The sequence below is a fragment of the Oryctolagus cuniculus genome, chromosome 13, assembly GCF_051225735.1.
Source record: "Oryctolagus cuniculus isolate XC-2025 breed Fujian yellow rabbit chromosome 13, ASM5122573v1, whole genome shotgun sequence".
NCBI lineage: Eukaryota > Metazoa > Chordata > Mammalia > Lagomorpha > Leporidae > Oryctolagus > Oryctolagus cuniculus.
In genome coordinates this window covers 28,312,791-28,325,000 of record NC_142879.1, presented here as the reverse complement: position 1 = coordinate 28,325,000, position 12,210 = coordinate 28,312,791, and the positions used below count along the sequence as shown (strand labels likewise).

The following is a 12,210-nucleotide window of genomic DNA, read 5'->3' as shown; positions in this document are numbered from 1 at the left end:
TGTAGGCCGACAGCTTTCATATCCTCATTTGAATAATGTGTCCTGAATCTGTCACTTTATTCATTCTCCTTATGCTCAGTGTACTCTACATCAACAACAAATTAAGTTGTAAATAAGAGACAATCATCACTTTTGTTTTTAAGCAGCTACTGCATAGAGAATTTCAATGTGCGCTCCTTTTCGACAGGAGGAGAAAGAGGTGCTAGAGTTTGCTTTCACAAGCATGAATATGGGGAAACCAACAGAAACAAAAACAGAAACAGTTTACTGTTGCTTAGGGGAGGGAGAAAAAAACATATTCTAAAGCACATCCATCCATTACCCGTCAAAATTTCTTCCAGGAATCTACCAAAACATACAGAAAGAGAAGCTAACTTTCCTGGGCTATACTGGAAACCTAAGTGACTAACACCAGTCACTGGGTCTTGATACACAAGTGGCTCTTTTGCTTAGCACACCTTGAGACAAAAGGGCAAATTCATTTACAACACAGGTGTATTAAGAAACTAATTCCACAGTCATCTTCATTACCTTCTCAGAATTCAAATCACTACTGCATGCATAGAAAATGAAAAATAATAATAATAAAAAAATGTCCCTACCTTTACATCGGAGAAGTAGGTCTTCAGCATATTGGAGCTGGGATAACGGGTATAAAAGAACATGAGCTTTGCTTTTTTCAAGTGATTGGGTGACAGTCCTTCCTGCATGTAGGATGCAACTGATTAAGGAAAACAATTCTACAACCAGAAAGAACCTATCACTCCTGCCTCTCTGTCCTCATACTGGGAGTCTGGAGGCCCACCAGACAGCAGTGGGAGTGCTGGAAGGTATGTGGCACTGGCTACGGAATCCATTGCTAACTTGCTGCTGTTTGCTGAAAATCAACAGTGCCCATCAGAAACTGCCAATTGCAATGGTGAGGATGCACCATTTCATTGCAGAATCTTGGCTACTTCGTGCTGAGGATGGCCAAACATTTCCCTCTTCGGGGTCCATGTGAGATCTATATGTTCACTTGTTGCTAAGGAGACAAATGCATCCAGCAGGTAGTACACAACTCTTATCATAAGAGTTTCCCCTTCTTCACAATTACAGTTCTGTTTGTTCTCTGCACATTCTGTGGTTTACATCGAATTATTATACTACCGTACGTGGAAACATAAAATGCATTATTCTGAACACTGTTCTGCAAGCTTCACATTTTACCTTTTAGTACTAATTTAAAGGAGCTTCTTGACTCACTTTCTTCCTATCTTATTATTATATCCTTTAATTGTTTCCTTTTAAATCACAGCTAAAAATTGGGAGGGGTGGTTTTGGTACAGAAAGAACCGGGGGGTGCATGTGGGGTAGGGGTTGCTTTGTGAAAGCAACGGTCCGAAATCAAATACAATTTGCCTGTGTCCTGGATTTATAGTTAACTCCTTTGAGAGTGACGCAGTAGTTGGGGCTAACAAATCAATAAATGTGGGTTAGCAGATCAATAAATGGCCACTTACCCAAAATAAGAAGGCCTATTTATCTGGAAACATCATTACCTTTTAGATCTGTAAACAGCAGCAACTAAAACAGTTCCCAGGAGAACGTGAGGCTAACCATAACAATCCAGGCTTCCTGATTCTCCCCCAGATTCTTGGCACTCCTCAGCAGATTCAGAGCTGCGATGGCTCTGGTCACATCTGTGCCGCAGCCTGGCCCTGCCATTTCCTTAGCAAATTAATGGCTTTATAATTTATCAGAAATGAAGATGCACGTGGAGAAAATCAATGTGGTCCCCCACAAGGTCAATTAAGGGTCCTTCCTAGAGGCTTCTCTAAGGATTTTCTCTGAAAAGAGAGAGAGTCTAGGAAAAATAAGGAAAAGAGAAAAAAAGAAAGAAAAAGAAAATGTGCGCACACACACACACACAAACTACCAAACAAAAATTCCACACCGTATAAAGAAAGGTCAAATAAACACAGGTCTGCAGGAAAGGCAAAAGTTTCCATCAAGTCCACCACAACGAATCATGAAAATAGAGGGAAATCAGAAAGTTATCAGACAAGAAGAATAAATGAATATTGATGAGTACCCGGCTACCTATAACACAGCATCTAACCAAATATTCTGCTGAGAATTTGTTCGATTAACATTCCCTTCAATATCCCATGCCATTTTAGAAAGATCACCTTGGTTTGTAAAGAGTGGGGTTTTGCTTTTTATTTTTTTTTTAGCTGAAAATAAACAGTCAAAGAAGAAATTTTGATTTTGATATCCGTAAGCCAAAGCAGCTTAACTGAACTTGTGTTTTTGTTTGAGATCCTTAATGATTACAAAGACGATAATTTATGACTGACATACTTCTTGTGCCAAGGAAAGAGCTGAAAGGCCCTCCAGTAACCCCCATTAGACTGATAGAGACGACTAAAGGAGCCGTGGCACACTTCAGGCCCATCTGTCCAAATGGATAAGTGAAATAATAGTTGCAAGCTGTCTCCTATTGCCTCATGATAAGAGTTGCAGGCAAGCCCAAACTTCGACAAACATTCTCAGATCTGCGTTCTAATCTTTTCTTTCAGACGGCTCCATGAAAACAATCTTGTGCATTTAGTTTTCAAATCCCAAATCTTTTCACATTCGGTCTCATACGAAACACAAATTGCTCTGCTGTGCTTCTCAGATAGGCACCGAGCTACCAGCACTTCCTGAAGCTTTCAATACATGTAAATTATGCTAAGATGTTCTCATTCTTTTTATGTAGGAAAAAAAAGGTCATATATCCAGTTTATTTTGATCCGGCTATAGAGGTCTTTTATTTAATGAAAAAAAATTATTCCAATTTGGATTTCTCGAGTTCGTTCTTGCTTTCAGATGTTTCCTGTTGGTAATACTTGGAATTGATCAGTTGGAAGGGAACACAGAATAAATCTTTATCTCTTGCTCATTGTGCAATTAAGATAAAATTCCCATAAAATATATGTCTAATAAACTATTAAAAATAGCTAATGAAACATTTAAAAGCCAACAGTTAGATAATCCTTTTTTTTCCTCCTCAAAATAAATCTGAACTGACCAATTGGTTAATTTCCCTTTTAAGTGCTTGTGCTGAAAAGCAACTGTTCTTCCAAGAAAGCACTAGCTGTTTCCAGGATACTTACACACGCACAATGACTCATGATGGAATAGATTCAGTAAACATACAGCTGTACTGAACACGAGCTAAGCTCCATTCAAGGCCAGGAAAGAAAATGAGCACAAATAAATATTAAGGAGGTAAAGGGGGGTGGGGTGAAGGGGGATGGAACGCAAACAAGATCTGTCCCGGCAGCTCATGTGGCTTTGCCTCAATTCTCTTAGCCATAGCTTTGTGAAGACAGATGACATTCAATTCTATGTGTAATGCAAAATAGACAATAACTGCTGAAACTTGAGACAGCTGCCAGGTGTAAAAAAAAAAAAAAAAAAAAGAAAAAGAAAAGAAAAAGAAAAAGAAAAAAAGGAAAGAGAAAGAAAAAAAAGGATGATAAATCCATAAATGAATGAAAGACATCTGCTCAGGAACATAAAAGATCAGAGGCTACTGCAGCTGAACCTAAAGCAGTGTTCAAACAACCTGAGTGTGGAAGTGTTGTCTGTTTACCAAGCACAATATAACCTCACCTAAACAGCAGCAGCGGGAGGAGCAGCAGAGGCAGCAAAAAGGCAAATGGGAGCATAATGGGCTTTGAAGGCTGCAGGAAAAAAATGTCATTTTTCCAACTGAACTCTGGATCTAGAGAATTCACCTGCTGTACTTCCAAACAAACACATGAGGACTACTTTCTTAGCCCTTCTAAGGCTCTTGGAAACCTGAAGAATTGTAGTTTTTTCCTCAGTCTCTGATTTTCTATTTCTAAGAGACTTTCCTTCCTACAAACCTGAAATGGGGAGAAAAGATCTAAATTATCTCATTTAATGACAGTGATTAAGGCATAGGGTTACTGCACTAAGAAGTTCAACATAATCAGAGGGACATGTGCTTTAAGGATATAGATATTTTTAAATTTACTTTATAGTTTTTTGTGGTGGGTGAACCTAGATTCTTTGTTTTTAATCTACATATTTTATTACGACTAATAAAATTATTATGGCCCCCAAGACTTCTCAAAATGTTAATAGTCCAATTCCCATGGGTTGTTTCACATTACAGAAATTCATTTTTAATCCATGTTTTCTGGTTGGATTTTAATTTCAAATCATTAAACAATGTTTTTCCTTTCTAAGCTTCACATTTTTTTAACATTCTCCCTAAAAGCTGAGTGGGCAAAGCTGGTTGTCACAGAGAACATGTTCAGTTTCTTCACCTGAACATCTTAATGGCTGATAGTACTACCCTTGTGCTTTAATTCGGTACATGCAAATGTTTGAGGCCTAAACAAAGCTATTTTTCTTGAGATGCAAAGAGGATGAACGACAAGGAACAACATGAAGAAAAGCAATTGGCTGGCTGTTTCTTTCAGAATTTGAATAAAACTTAATATTTGATTAAATAGGTTCATTTGCAAAGATACCAAACACATTTTTTATATCCAAGACATGAGGCCTTGGAGCAGGTGCATCAATGTTCAGTTTATAATGTGCACGCACATTCACTGTATCTTCCTCCTAACAGGGATAATGAGGTAATGTGCTCTCTTATATAGATCATATAGGTTTAATGTATTTGTCTTAGAATAGAGTTATCTGATAAGCTGGTGTTCTTAATAGCTCTTATCTTGGCTACTTTGTTCAAAAAGCAGATGACACCTTTTGAGTAGGAAAGAATTCCTTGCGAATTAGATTATTTATAACAGTTTGGAAAGCCATGAACTAAAAATAAGAATATAATAAGGACAATCATAGTGAGACCATTTCATCCCATTCCTACAGATCTTTTCTGGGAATAACTCTACCACACTGTAAAATATGGTCCTGTGTCCCGAACACTGAAGAAAGATGTCACTCACTGTGGTTCCCAGAAATTTCTTCAAACTAAAAGCTTGAGAATTTTGCCTATATCTGTATACTGTCAGGTCAACTGAGGAAAGAACTCATTGCCATAGAAGAGCAGAGACTGGAACAAAGTGTATCCAATCTCCCAACAAACATTTAGAACCTCACTGGCTTAGAAATGGTGGAAACCACAGAAAATATTCATGCCTATCTTCTTCATCCTAAGAAATAATAGATCAATGAGATGAATGGCTGAAAGTAGAATATAGTAGCAGGGAAACAGGAAGAACCATAGGGTAGAAGACCAAAAGTAGAAAATTTAATCATTAATTAAAGCCAGGGGCCAGACTTATTTAGCAATAGAAAAGAAACAACTCCAGGTGTTAGCAACCAATATTTCATATGATCGTGTGCGCTTACCACCCATCAGGGTCTGACACAATCTTACATTGGTAAGAGACAGAAGAAGGTATTCCTCTGAAGAAGAAACTATATTTTCTTTAAAGTCTTTGATACCTATGGAAAGAAAAGTAACTTCTTTCCTTTCAACTCCTCAGAATTCCTCAGGGGATTAGGAGTGGATAAGACAGTGAGCACAGCTGATACTTAAAGCAACCTAGAAGACCCCCCCCCCCCGAAGACAAAAATAACTTAAAAAAAAAGCACAGACAAAATTATAATTATCTGGTGGCAATGAAAAGTCTAAATTAAAAATAAAAACAAAACAGAAGGTAAACTAATGTCTTCAGCTAAAGACTAGTATAAACTTACAGGACATTGAAACCTGAATTTAGATATTCATGAAAATGGGAACACATATCCCTCTACTCTGTGTGTGTGTGTGTGTGTGTGTGTGTGTGTTTGTGCATGTATACTAACACTGCTACTTGTTTCAGAATGAAGTTCAAAGATCTCTACCTTGCAACGAGTTCTAGCCCAGACATTAGCCTGGCCTGATTTCCAGAAGACACACATCCTGCAAAGGGTTAAAAAATCATTCAAGCCATTGTGTCTTCCCACTTTGCCTTCCTCACCATCAACAGCTATGTTCCAATTATTTTGACCAATATTTATTGCCTGCTTATAATGTGTAAGGCATGGTGCTTGGTGCAGTTTGATTTATGACTAGTGGATTGAATTTTAGATTTTTGAAAGGTTGAAGTTAAATCAACGACCGAGCCCAGACTCAATTTTTGTTTATTTATCTAAGTTCTCAAAGTCTTTTTCTTCCCTTTTGCTCCCAATGTTCTTCTCTTCTTTCTCACTATGGAGAGGAACTCCAGGTTTACCTGTCCAAGAAGGTCTCAAACTTGTGGCTCCAGCACCTTACCAGAAATCTTCATAGCTACCATGCAAGTAGGCTGGAACGATGGCGTCCACTAACTAGGAAAACACTTCCACCATAGCTGAGACTTCGCACTTCTGTGGCAGCCTCCAGAGTGGGCTTAGACACTAAAATGTCAATCTCTAGTCATCAGGATTGCTCAAAATCCTCAATTTAGTAACCGCCAATTTGATTGCTAAATTTTATAACCATCTGGTAATTTATTATACAAGAAACAAGCCTCCACCTGCCCCCCCATGCGACTATTCTGCTACCCCAGAAGACCAACAACCACAAGATTTTTAAAAATTTACTGAAAGGATCAATTAACGGGATGTGGGGGAAGAAGGGGGAATGATCAGTTAAAAATACTTGAAGTTCAGAATAGGCCTAATAAAAAATATAACTGGCATCTTTACATAAAAGTCAGGTTCAGCATTAAAAGTCATAAGAAGAGAGTCATTTTTAAGTCGAATACAGCTGAGTTTTATATTTAATTGTGCTCGCTTGCTTTCCAAAATAATTTGCTTTGTGTATGTTAGGACAAAAGATTTCTGTGTGTGGCTGAACAGAGGTTAATCATGCATAGAGGCAGCTGCACCAGACCCAAAGAACAGACCTGGGGTGAACGAGAGGGAGAACGGTGCCATCTGAATACATCAGTACCTGTCTGTTTCCTTTAAAAAGCAAGTCTCACTTAAAGATATGAAGAACTCTGACTCCCCATCCACATCTCTCTCCCACCTCAGCCTCCCCCAAGGAAGGGGCTCTTCCTAAGATTTAGTGGCACCTCCTTTAAAGGGACCTGGAGACTTGCAGAGAGTTTGAAATGTAAATTCTTCTTGTGGAATCTTAAGAGATCTGAACACTTACTTTTCTTTCCACTCCATAATAATAATAATAATAATAAAAAACTTACCAGTTTTAAAAGAATAGCTGAGAGAATTCAAGATTTGCAGTGAGACTTTTTTCCCCCCAATCTCTGAATCTACTCTTTAAACAGAGGGTGAGGGGAGAGAGAAAGAGAAAGAGACAGAGAGAGAATGAATTCAGGGAAACCAGCAGGGAGGGAAAAAAAATGCTTCTGAAAAAGCACATATTAAATACCAGCTCCTCCAGGCAATGAACAACTTGGGAAAGCTGCACCGGTTTGGTTTGGTCGTTAGCTTCTCTGCCATCAGAAATACCCCACTCATGCCTACGAACTGGGATAACAGGGAAGCTTGCATTCTTAAGAAGACAGGCATCTACATTCATCTAGATACTGTGTAAACCCAACCTTTTATTTTGACGTTTGCTTTTTTTCCTTGGGGGGAAAAGAAAAGGATATTGCACTTCCCGAGTAAGGTGAGATTTCGGACATGTCTTGAAGATCGCCACACTCGGACTTGATGAGTGACAAGGAGAGCCCTTCGGCGCTGCTGGGTGGGTGTGCTGGTGAGCAAGGGTGGTGGCTCAGGTGGTGGGATGACATCTTGGTCCTCAGACTCGTGGTGTCCCTAGTTAAGTCTAAGGATTCAGGAGAGGCTCTGTCTTTTCCCGAGAAGGAGCCCGAGGGAGCACCTAGTGGATTCTGAAATGGGTAGGCCATCAAGGGGAGGGGGAAGGGGTGGCGGAAGGTGGACGTGGTGAAGCCTGCCGTGGCCGAGAGAGGCGACTGGTGCAGGGGCTGGTGGTGGCCGCCGGCGGCCGGGCCCGAGGCAGACTGGTCGGATGAGTTTTTGCGGACAACCAGGGGCAGTGCCTCCGTCTGGTCTGTGGCACTGGGCATCTGCACGTTGCCAAAGGTGTCCAGGGGGTTCGGAATGATGACGTCGCCAAAGCACTGCAGGCGCTGGTTGGCGGTGTGGAAATTGTGGTTCTCCCCATTGACTGCAAATCTGGCCTGGGGGATCTGGAGAGGTGGGAAGACCTGAGGAACCTGGCGGGAGGGTTTGGCCGAAAAGACTTTGACCACAGTGTCCACCACTTGCGACATGGCAGTGTTCAGTTCCTGTTTCAAGGTCTCGGCCAAATGTTTGCCTTCGGGCTGTAAGGAGTTTGGCCCGTGGTCTCTTTCTTTGTTGTTGCTTTCCCGCTTGGGCTTGTTTTCCGCCATTTCCTGCTCTCTGATCAGGGCTCGGGCTCGGTCGATGAACTGGCCGGGGTCTAGCTCACACATCTCGTTGTCTGACCTCCCGACCGAGTCCTGGGCCCTGGCCTCCAGGATCTCCGAGCGCATGCTGTCTTCGGACAGGTTACCGTCTTCATCATTTTCAGAGTCCGTGCTGTCGTAGATCTGGTAGAACTTCTCCTGCAGCTGGCGCAGCTGCTTCTGCATGTCTTCCAGCTGCTGTTTCAGCTGTCTGCGTTCCTCTCGCTTCTGTTCTTTTCGGGCTGAAACCAGCTGCTGGAAACTCTGTTGCTGCTGCTGGGGCAGCTTCTGCTTGCGTTTGTTTTCTCTGTAACTTTCTCGGGGACTCACAGACTGCGGGGCCATCTCTCTTTCATTTTCATTGCCCCTTAATGCCACACTGGGGGAATGGCTCATTCCCCGAATGATATTCTCCACCCGGGCGCGCTTTGCTCTCAGGTGCTCGTCACATAAGCGATCCATATCAAACTGGCTCATAGTAGGCCTGCCAAAAGGGGAAAGACACTCTGGGGGACTGTCTCTTGAAGAGTTGCTGCATATATCCTCCTGGTGTACCTCGGAGCCTGTACTAGAGAGGCCGCTGGCTTGGAAACTGGGCTCCGTGCCACCATTTTTGTTCATGTTATTTTTCAACAGCTGGGAAATGATGGTTGCTCCTGGAAAAGGCATCATGGCATCTTCATACGAGTTTGCCCTCTTCAGCAGCTTACGGAGGACGTTTGACTTCTCTCCATCTGCATGCTGCACCACTGAGTACTCAACATCCTGCTCGGAACCTTGGGGATTCATGGCACTAAAAAACGTGGCTCTTGCCTTAGCGAAAAATGCAGATGCTGTCCCTACCGTCCTTTTCACTCCAATGTCAACTCTTCTCCTCTTGGTTTGCCGGCTTAAGAGGGCTGTGCTGTCATGGTCAGGCATCACTGGGCGGTTATTGTGCCATCTTCAAAAGCTCGTCAGCTGGGCACAGCTCAAGAATCCCGGGACCCTGGCCAACAGAACAAAAGGACTGATGAATCATTTTCTTTAAATTTCTCCAAATTTCCTGACCTCAATCCTGAATCAAATGCAAAATGCATAGGCTCTGGGATTTATGGCACATTACAATTATTGCAATTTATTATGCACTCTGCTTGAAATGAAACATTTTTAAATATTTCTGCTCCACTGGTTTAAGATGGATTAAGATTAAAAAAAAAAAAAGCAAAAACTGCTTAAGCACCAGTAATATGATTCTCTTTCACAAATGCCTAAAATGATACTGTTTATCTTCAGAAGAAACACTAGATTATAAGAACACAGCCTCTGACAACCAATTGATTAAATTTTGGGCATTGAGATTCATATTAGAAAAGAAGATGAAAGTGGTCTATACTTAAGAAATAAGGTTCAATTTTAAGGCTGCGTGAACGTTGGACAAATAATTCCATTCTTGCACTAGAAGTATTGTGGTTTTAATGCTTTTAAAGGTAAAAGACTAGAAATATATGCAAGTATTGAACACACACCCTTTATTCCTGAATTTTAAAATATTTTGGTCTTATGTGAAATGGGAAAGAGGACATCCCAATCAGCATCTTTTGTACATAAATGGTCAACTTAGCACTGAGATAAATGCATAAATAGCCATTTCACAAGGCTGCTTATGTAGTACAGTTATGCATTTTTATTAGTGAAATTATATGTGAAGATGGCATCTGTTGCTATCTTAATGTAACTATGAGAAAAATTATAAATTTTCACAGTGTCCTTTGGATGACTTAAATCATTACAAAGTTGGAGTCACTGCAGAAGGAGGAAATTGTCTTATTTTAGAAATCAGTATATGGAACAAATAATGATTGGCTGACGCAAGGATAAATACATCTTCATTCACTACCAGTGTTCTTCTACTAAAATCTGTGAGAATAATACTTCAAATGCCTAAAGAGACACTTTAACCTACACGATTTGTGAATTTGATTTCCTATGCCGAATTAAAGGGAAATATGCAGGGAAAAAAAAAAGGCTAAAAGATGATATATAAAGAAGAAAGAAAATAACATCAATCAAATATGCGAGAAAGAGAAATAGTTCTTTGTATGTGAACTTCCATTGTTTCTTGGGAACCCAATATAAAAAGAGAACATCTTTGCCTGCATTTGATAAAAGCTCTTGGCATATTGTGTGACTTATTAACTAGGGATGCTAACCCCAAATTCTCTGTGTATGAAAGATGCTACCCCTTTTTGTTTACAATTAGCATTTTATGAAGAAAATGAAAATATTTTTTTCACGCTGGCTTTATCTAATATTAAACTTCACGTTTGCTTAACAGAGCACATCTTCACAATAACAGGGTCTATTGCCAAAGGCAGCGTGCAGAGTGCTTGGAACAGCTCCCATCTCTTTCGGTTCACCTGTAAAAACATCTACGTGCTCCCTAGGACTGCATCTGTGGCTAGTTTTAAAGAATGACTATCCATGCAAATAGGCATAATTTCAGCATGAAATAACCTGTAAAAATCAAGGAAATGCTCTAAGCTTAGATGGCAATAATATGTGTTGTTTTTTTTTTTAAGCAAAACATATTTAATGATGCAGTGTTTGCCCCTAACTTCCATGTGAAGACACAACATTTTAAAAGAGCCTGCTTCAGGGTATCATGAAAGCAAGATGATTTCTCTTTATATTTTTTGCATGCTTGAGGATGAAACACTTTTTGCATGTTTCAGAATAACATTTCCTGAATATGACTGCAGTGGAAACAGAGATCTCGATAACTTTAATATTGGGTTTTAAATGGAATTAAGAATGGCTAAGGCCCCTCACCCACTAATAATCAAATAGGTTGCAGAAACAGAAAAATGCAATGACAACTATTTCACAAGTACATTACATCTGTACTAGTGTAGCTGTCAGGTGAGAGAAAAAAGAAACAAGGAAAAAGACAATATAATTCAAAGCTCTGTTAATTGCAGCAACACTTGCATCTGGAGAGGGGTTACAAGGAAGACTCTTCTGTATGTGTATCCACTTTCCATAGATATGGTTCACTGCCATTATTTGACAGTTTTACCTCTTTCCTTTTTGTGTGCAAATCTTTTTCTCTTTAAAACACCTGCAAAGCATTTGATCTGCAATCAAAATGTTGAACAAACTTTCTGCAGCATTTTTTCTCTCCCTGTTCCCCCTAACACCCACGCTGGACTTTGCTCCTGCCCATCCTCACGATGAGCAGAGCACCTCTCAGCAGAGGCTCACATAGGACACGCTGATGTTGCTGGTGAGCAGAAGGTCATCCCCGGGCATCCTTCCTCTCCCAGCTGCCATTCACCTCTGCGTCAACCACACTTCCTCTCATCTAGCCTAGGTATCAACAGCTGCATCCCTGCCTAGTGCTTGAGCCAAGAGGAGGGCTATGCTCTTCCTAAGGTGGAAAGAAATGATACTTTTGTCTTCAGCACAGAATACATGCTAACTAAACATGCTTATACTAACTAAACATGATTATTGGGTCTGTTACAAACCAAGTATCTTATAACACCCTCCGAATTCACCAAGCTAAACTGATCTTTGCAATTCTCTTTCGGTCACCATTTTTAGATTAAATACTGATTTGCTTTTGTGTTGGGCTAAGCGAATTTGAACACTTTGAGGTCTTGTCCTAAAATGTCCAGCTGAGACATAACAAATAGAACAAAACGAATGGGAAAAAATGATATAATCCAGTAAGACAAGGCATTAGATTAATAGACACAAATACGTACCTATCTCCATGTAGCTTAGACCTAACCTTAGACATAAAGGTAGGATGGTA

At 40.3% G+C, this 12,210-nt stretch overlaps 1 protein-coding gene across 5 annotated transcripts in view; it reads right to left on the bottom strand.

The window, feature by feature from the left end:
• Nucleotides 1-12,210, bottom strand: part of PROX1 (prospero homeobox 1) — a 52,433-nt gene that overhangs the window by 34,509 nt on the left and 5,714 nt on the right. For all 5 annotated transcript variants that reach the window (XM_017347783.4, XM_002717513.6, XM_017347786.4 and 2 more), the window contains 2 exons: nucleotides 7,608-9,399; nucleotides 603-710 (listed from right to left, as the gene is read on the bottom strand). In XM_017347783.4, coding sequence (XP_017203272.1) covers nucleotides 603-710; nucleotides 7,608-9,332 — 1,833 coding nt within the window. In that variant the 5' untranslated portion in view covers nucleotides 9,333-9,399. The remainder of the gene's footprint in view (nucleotides 1-602; nucleotides 711-7,607; nucleotides 9,400-12,210) is intronic.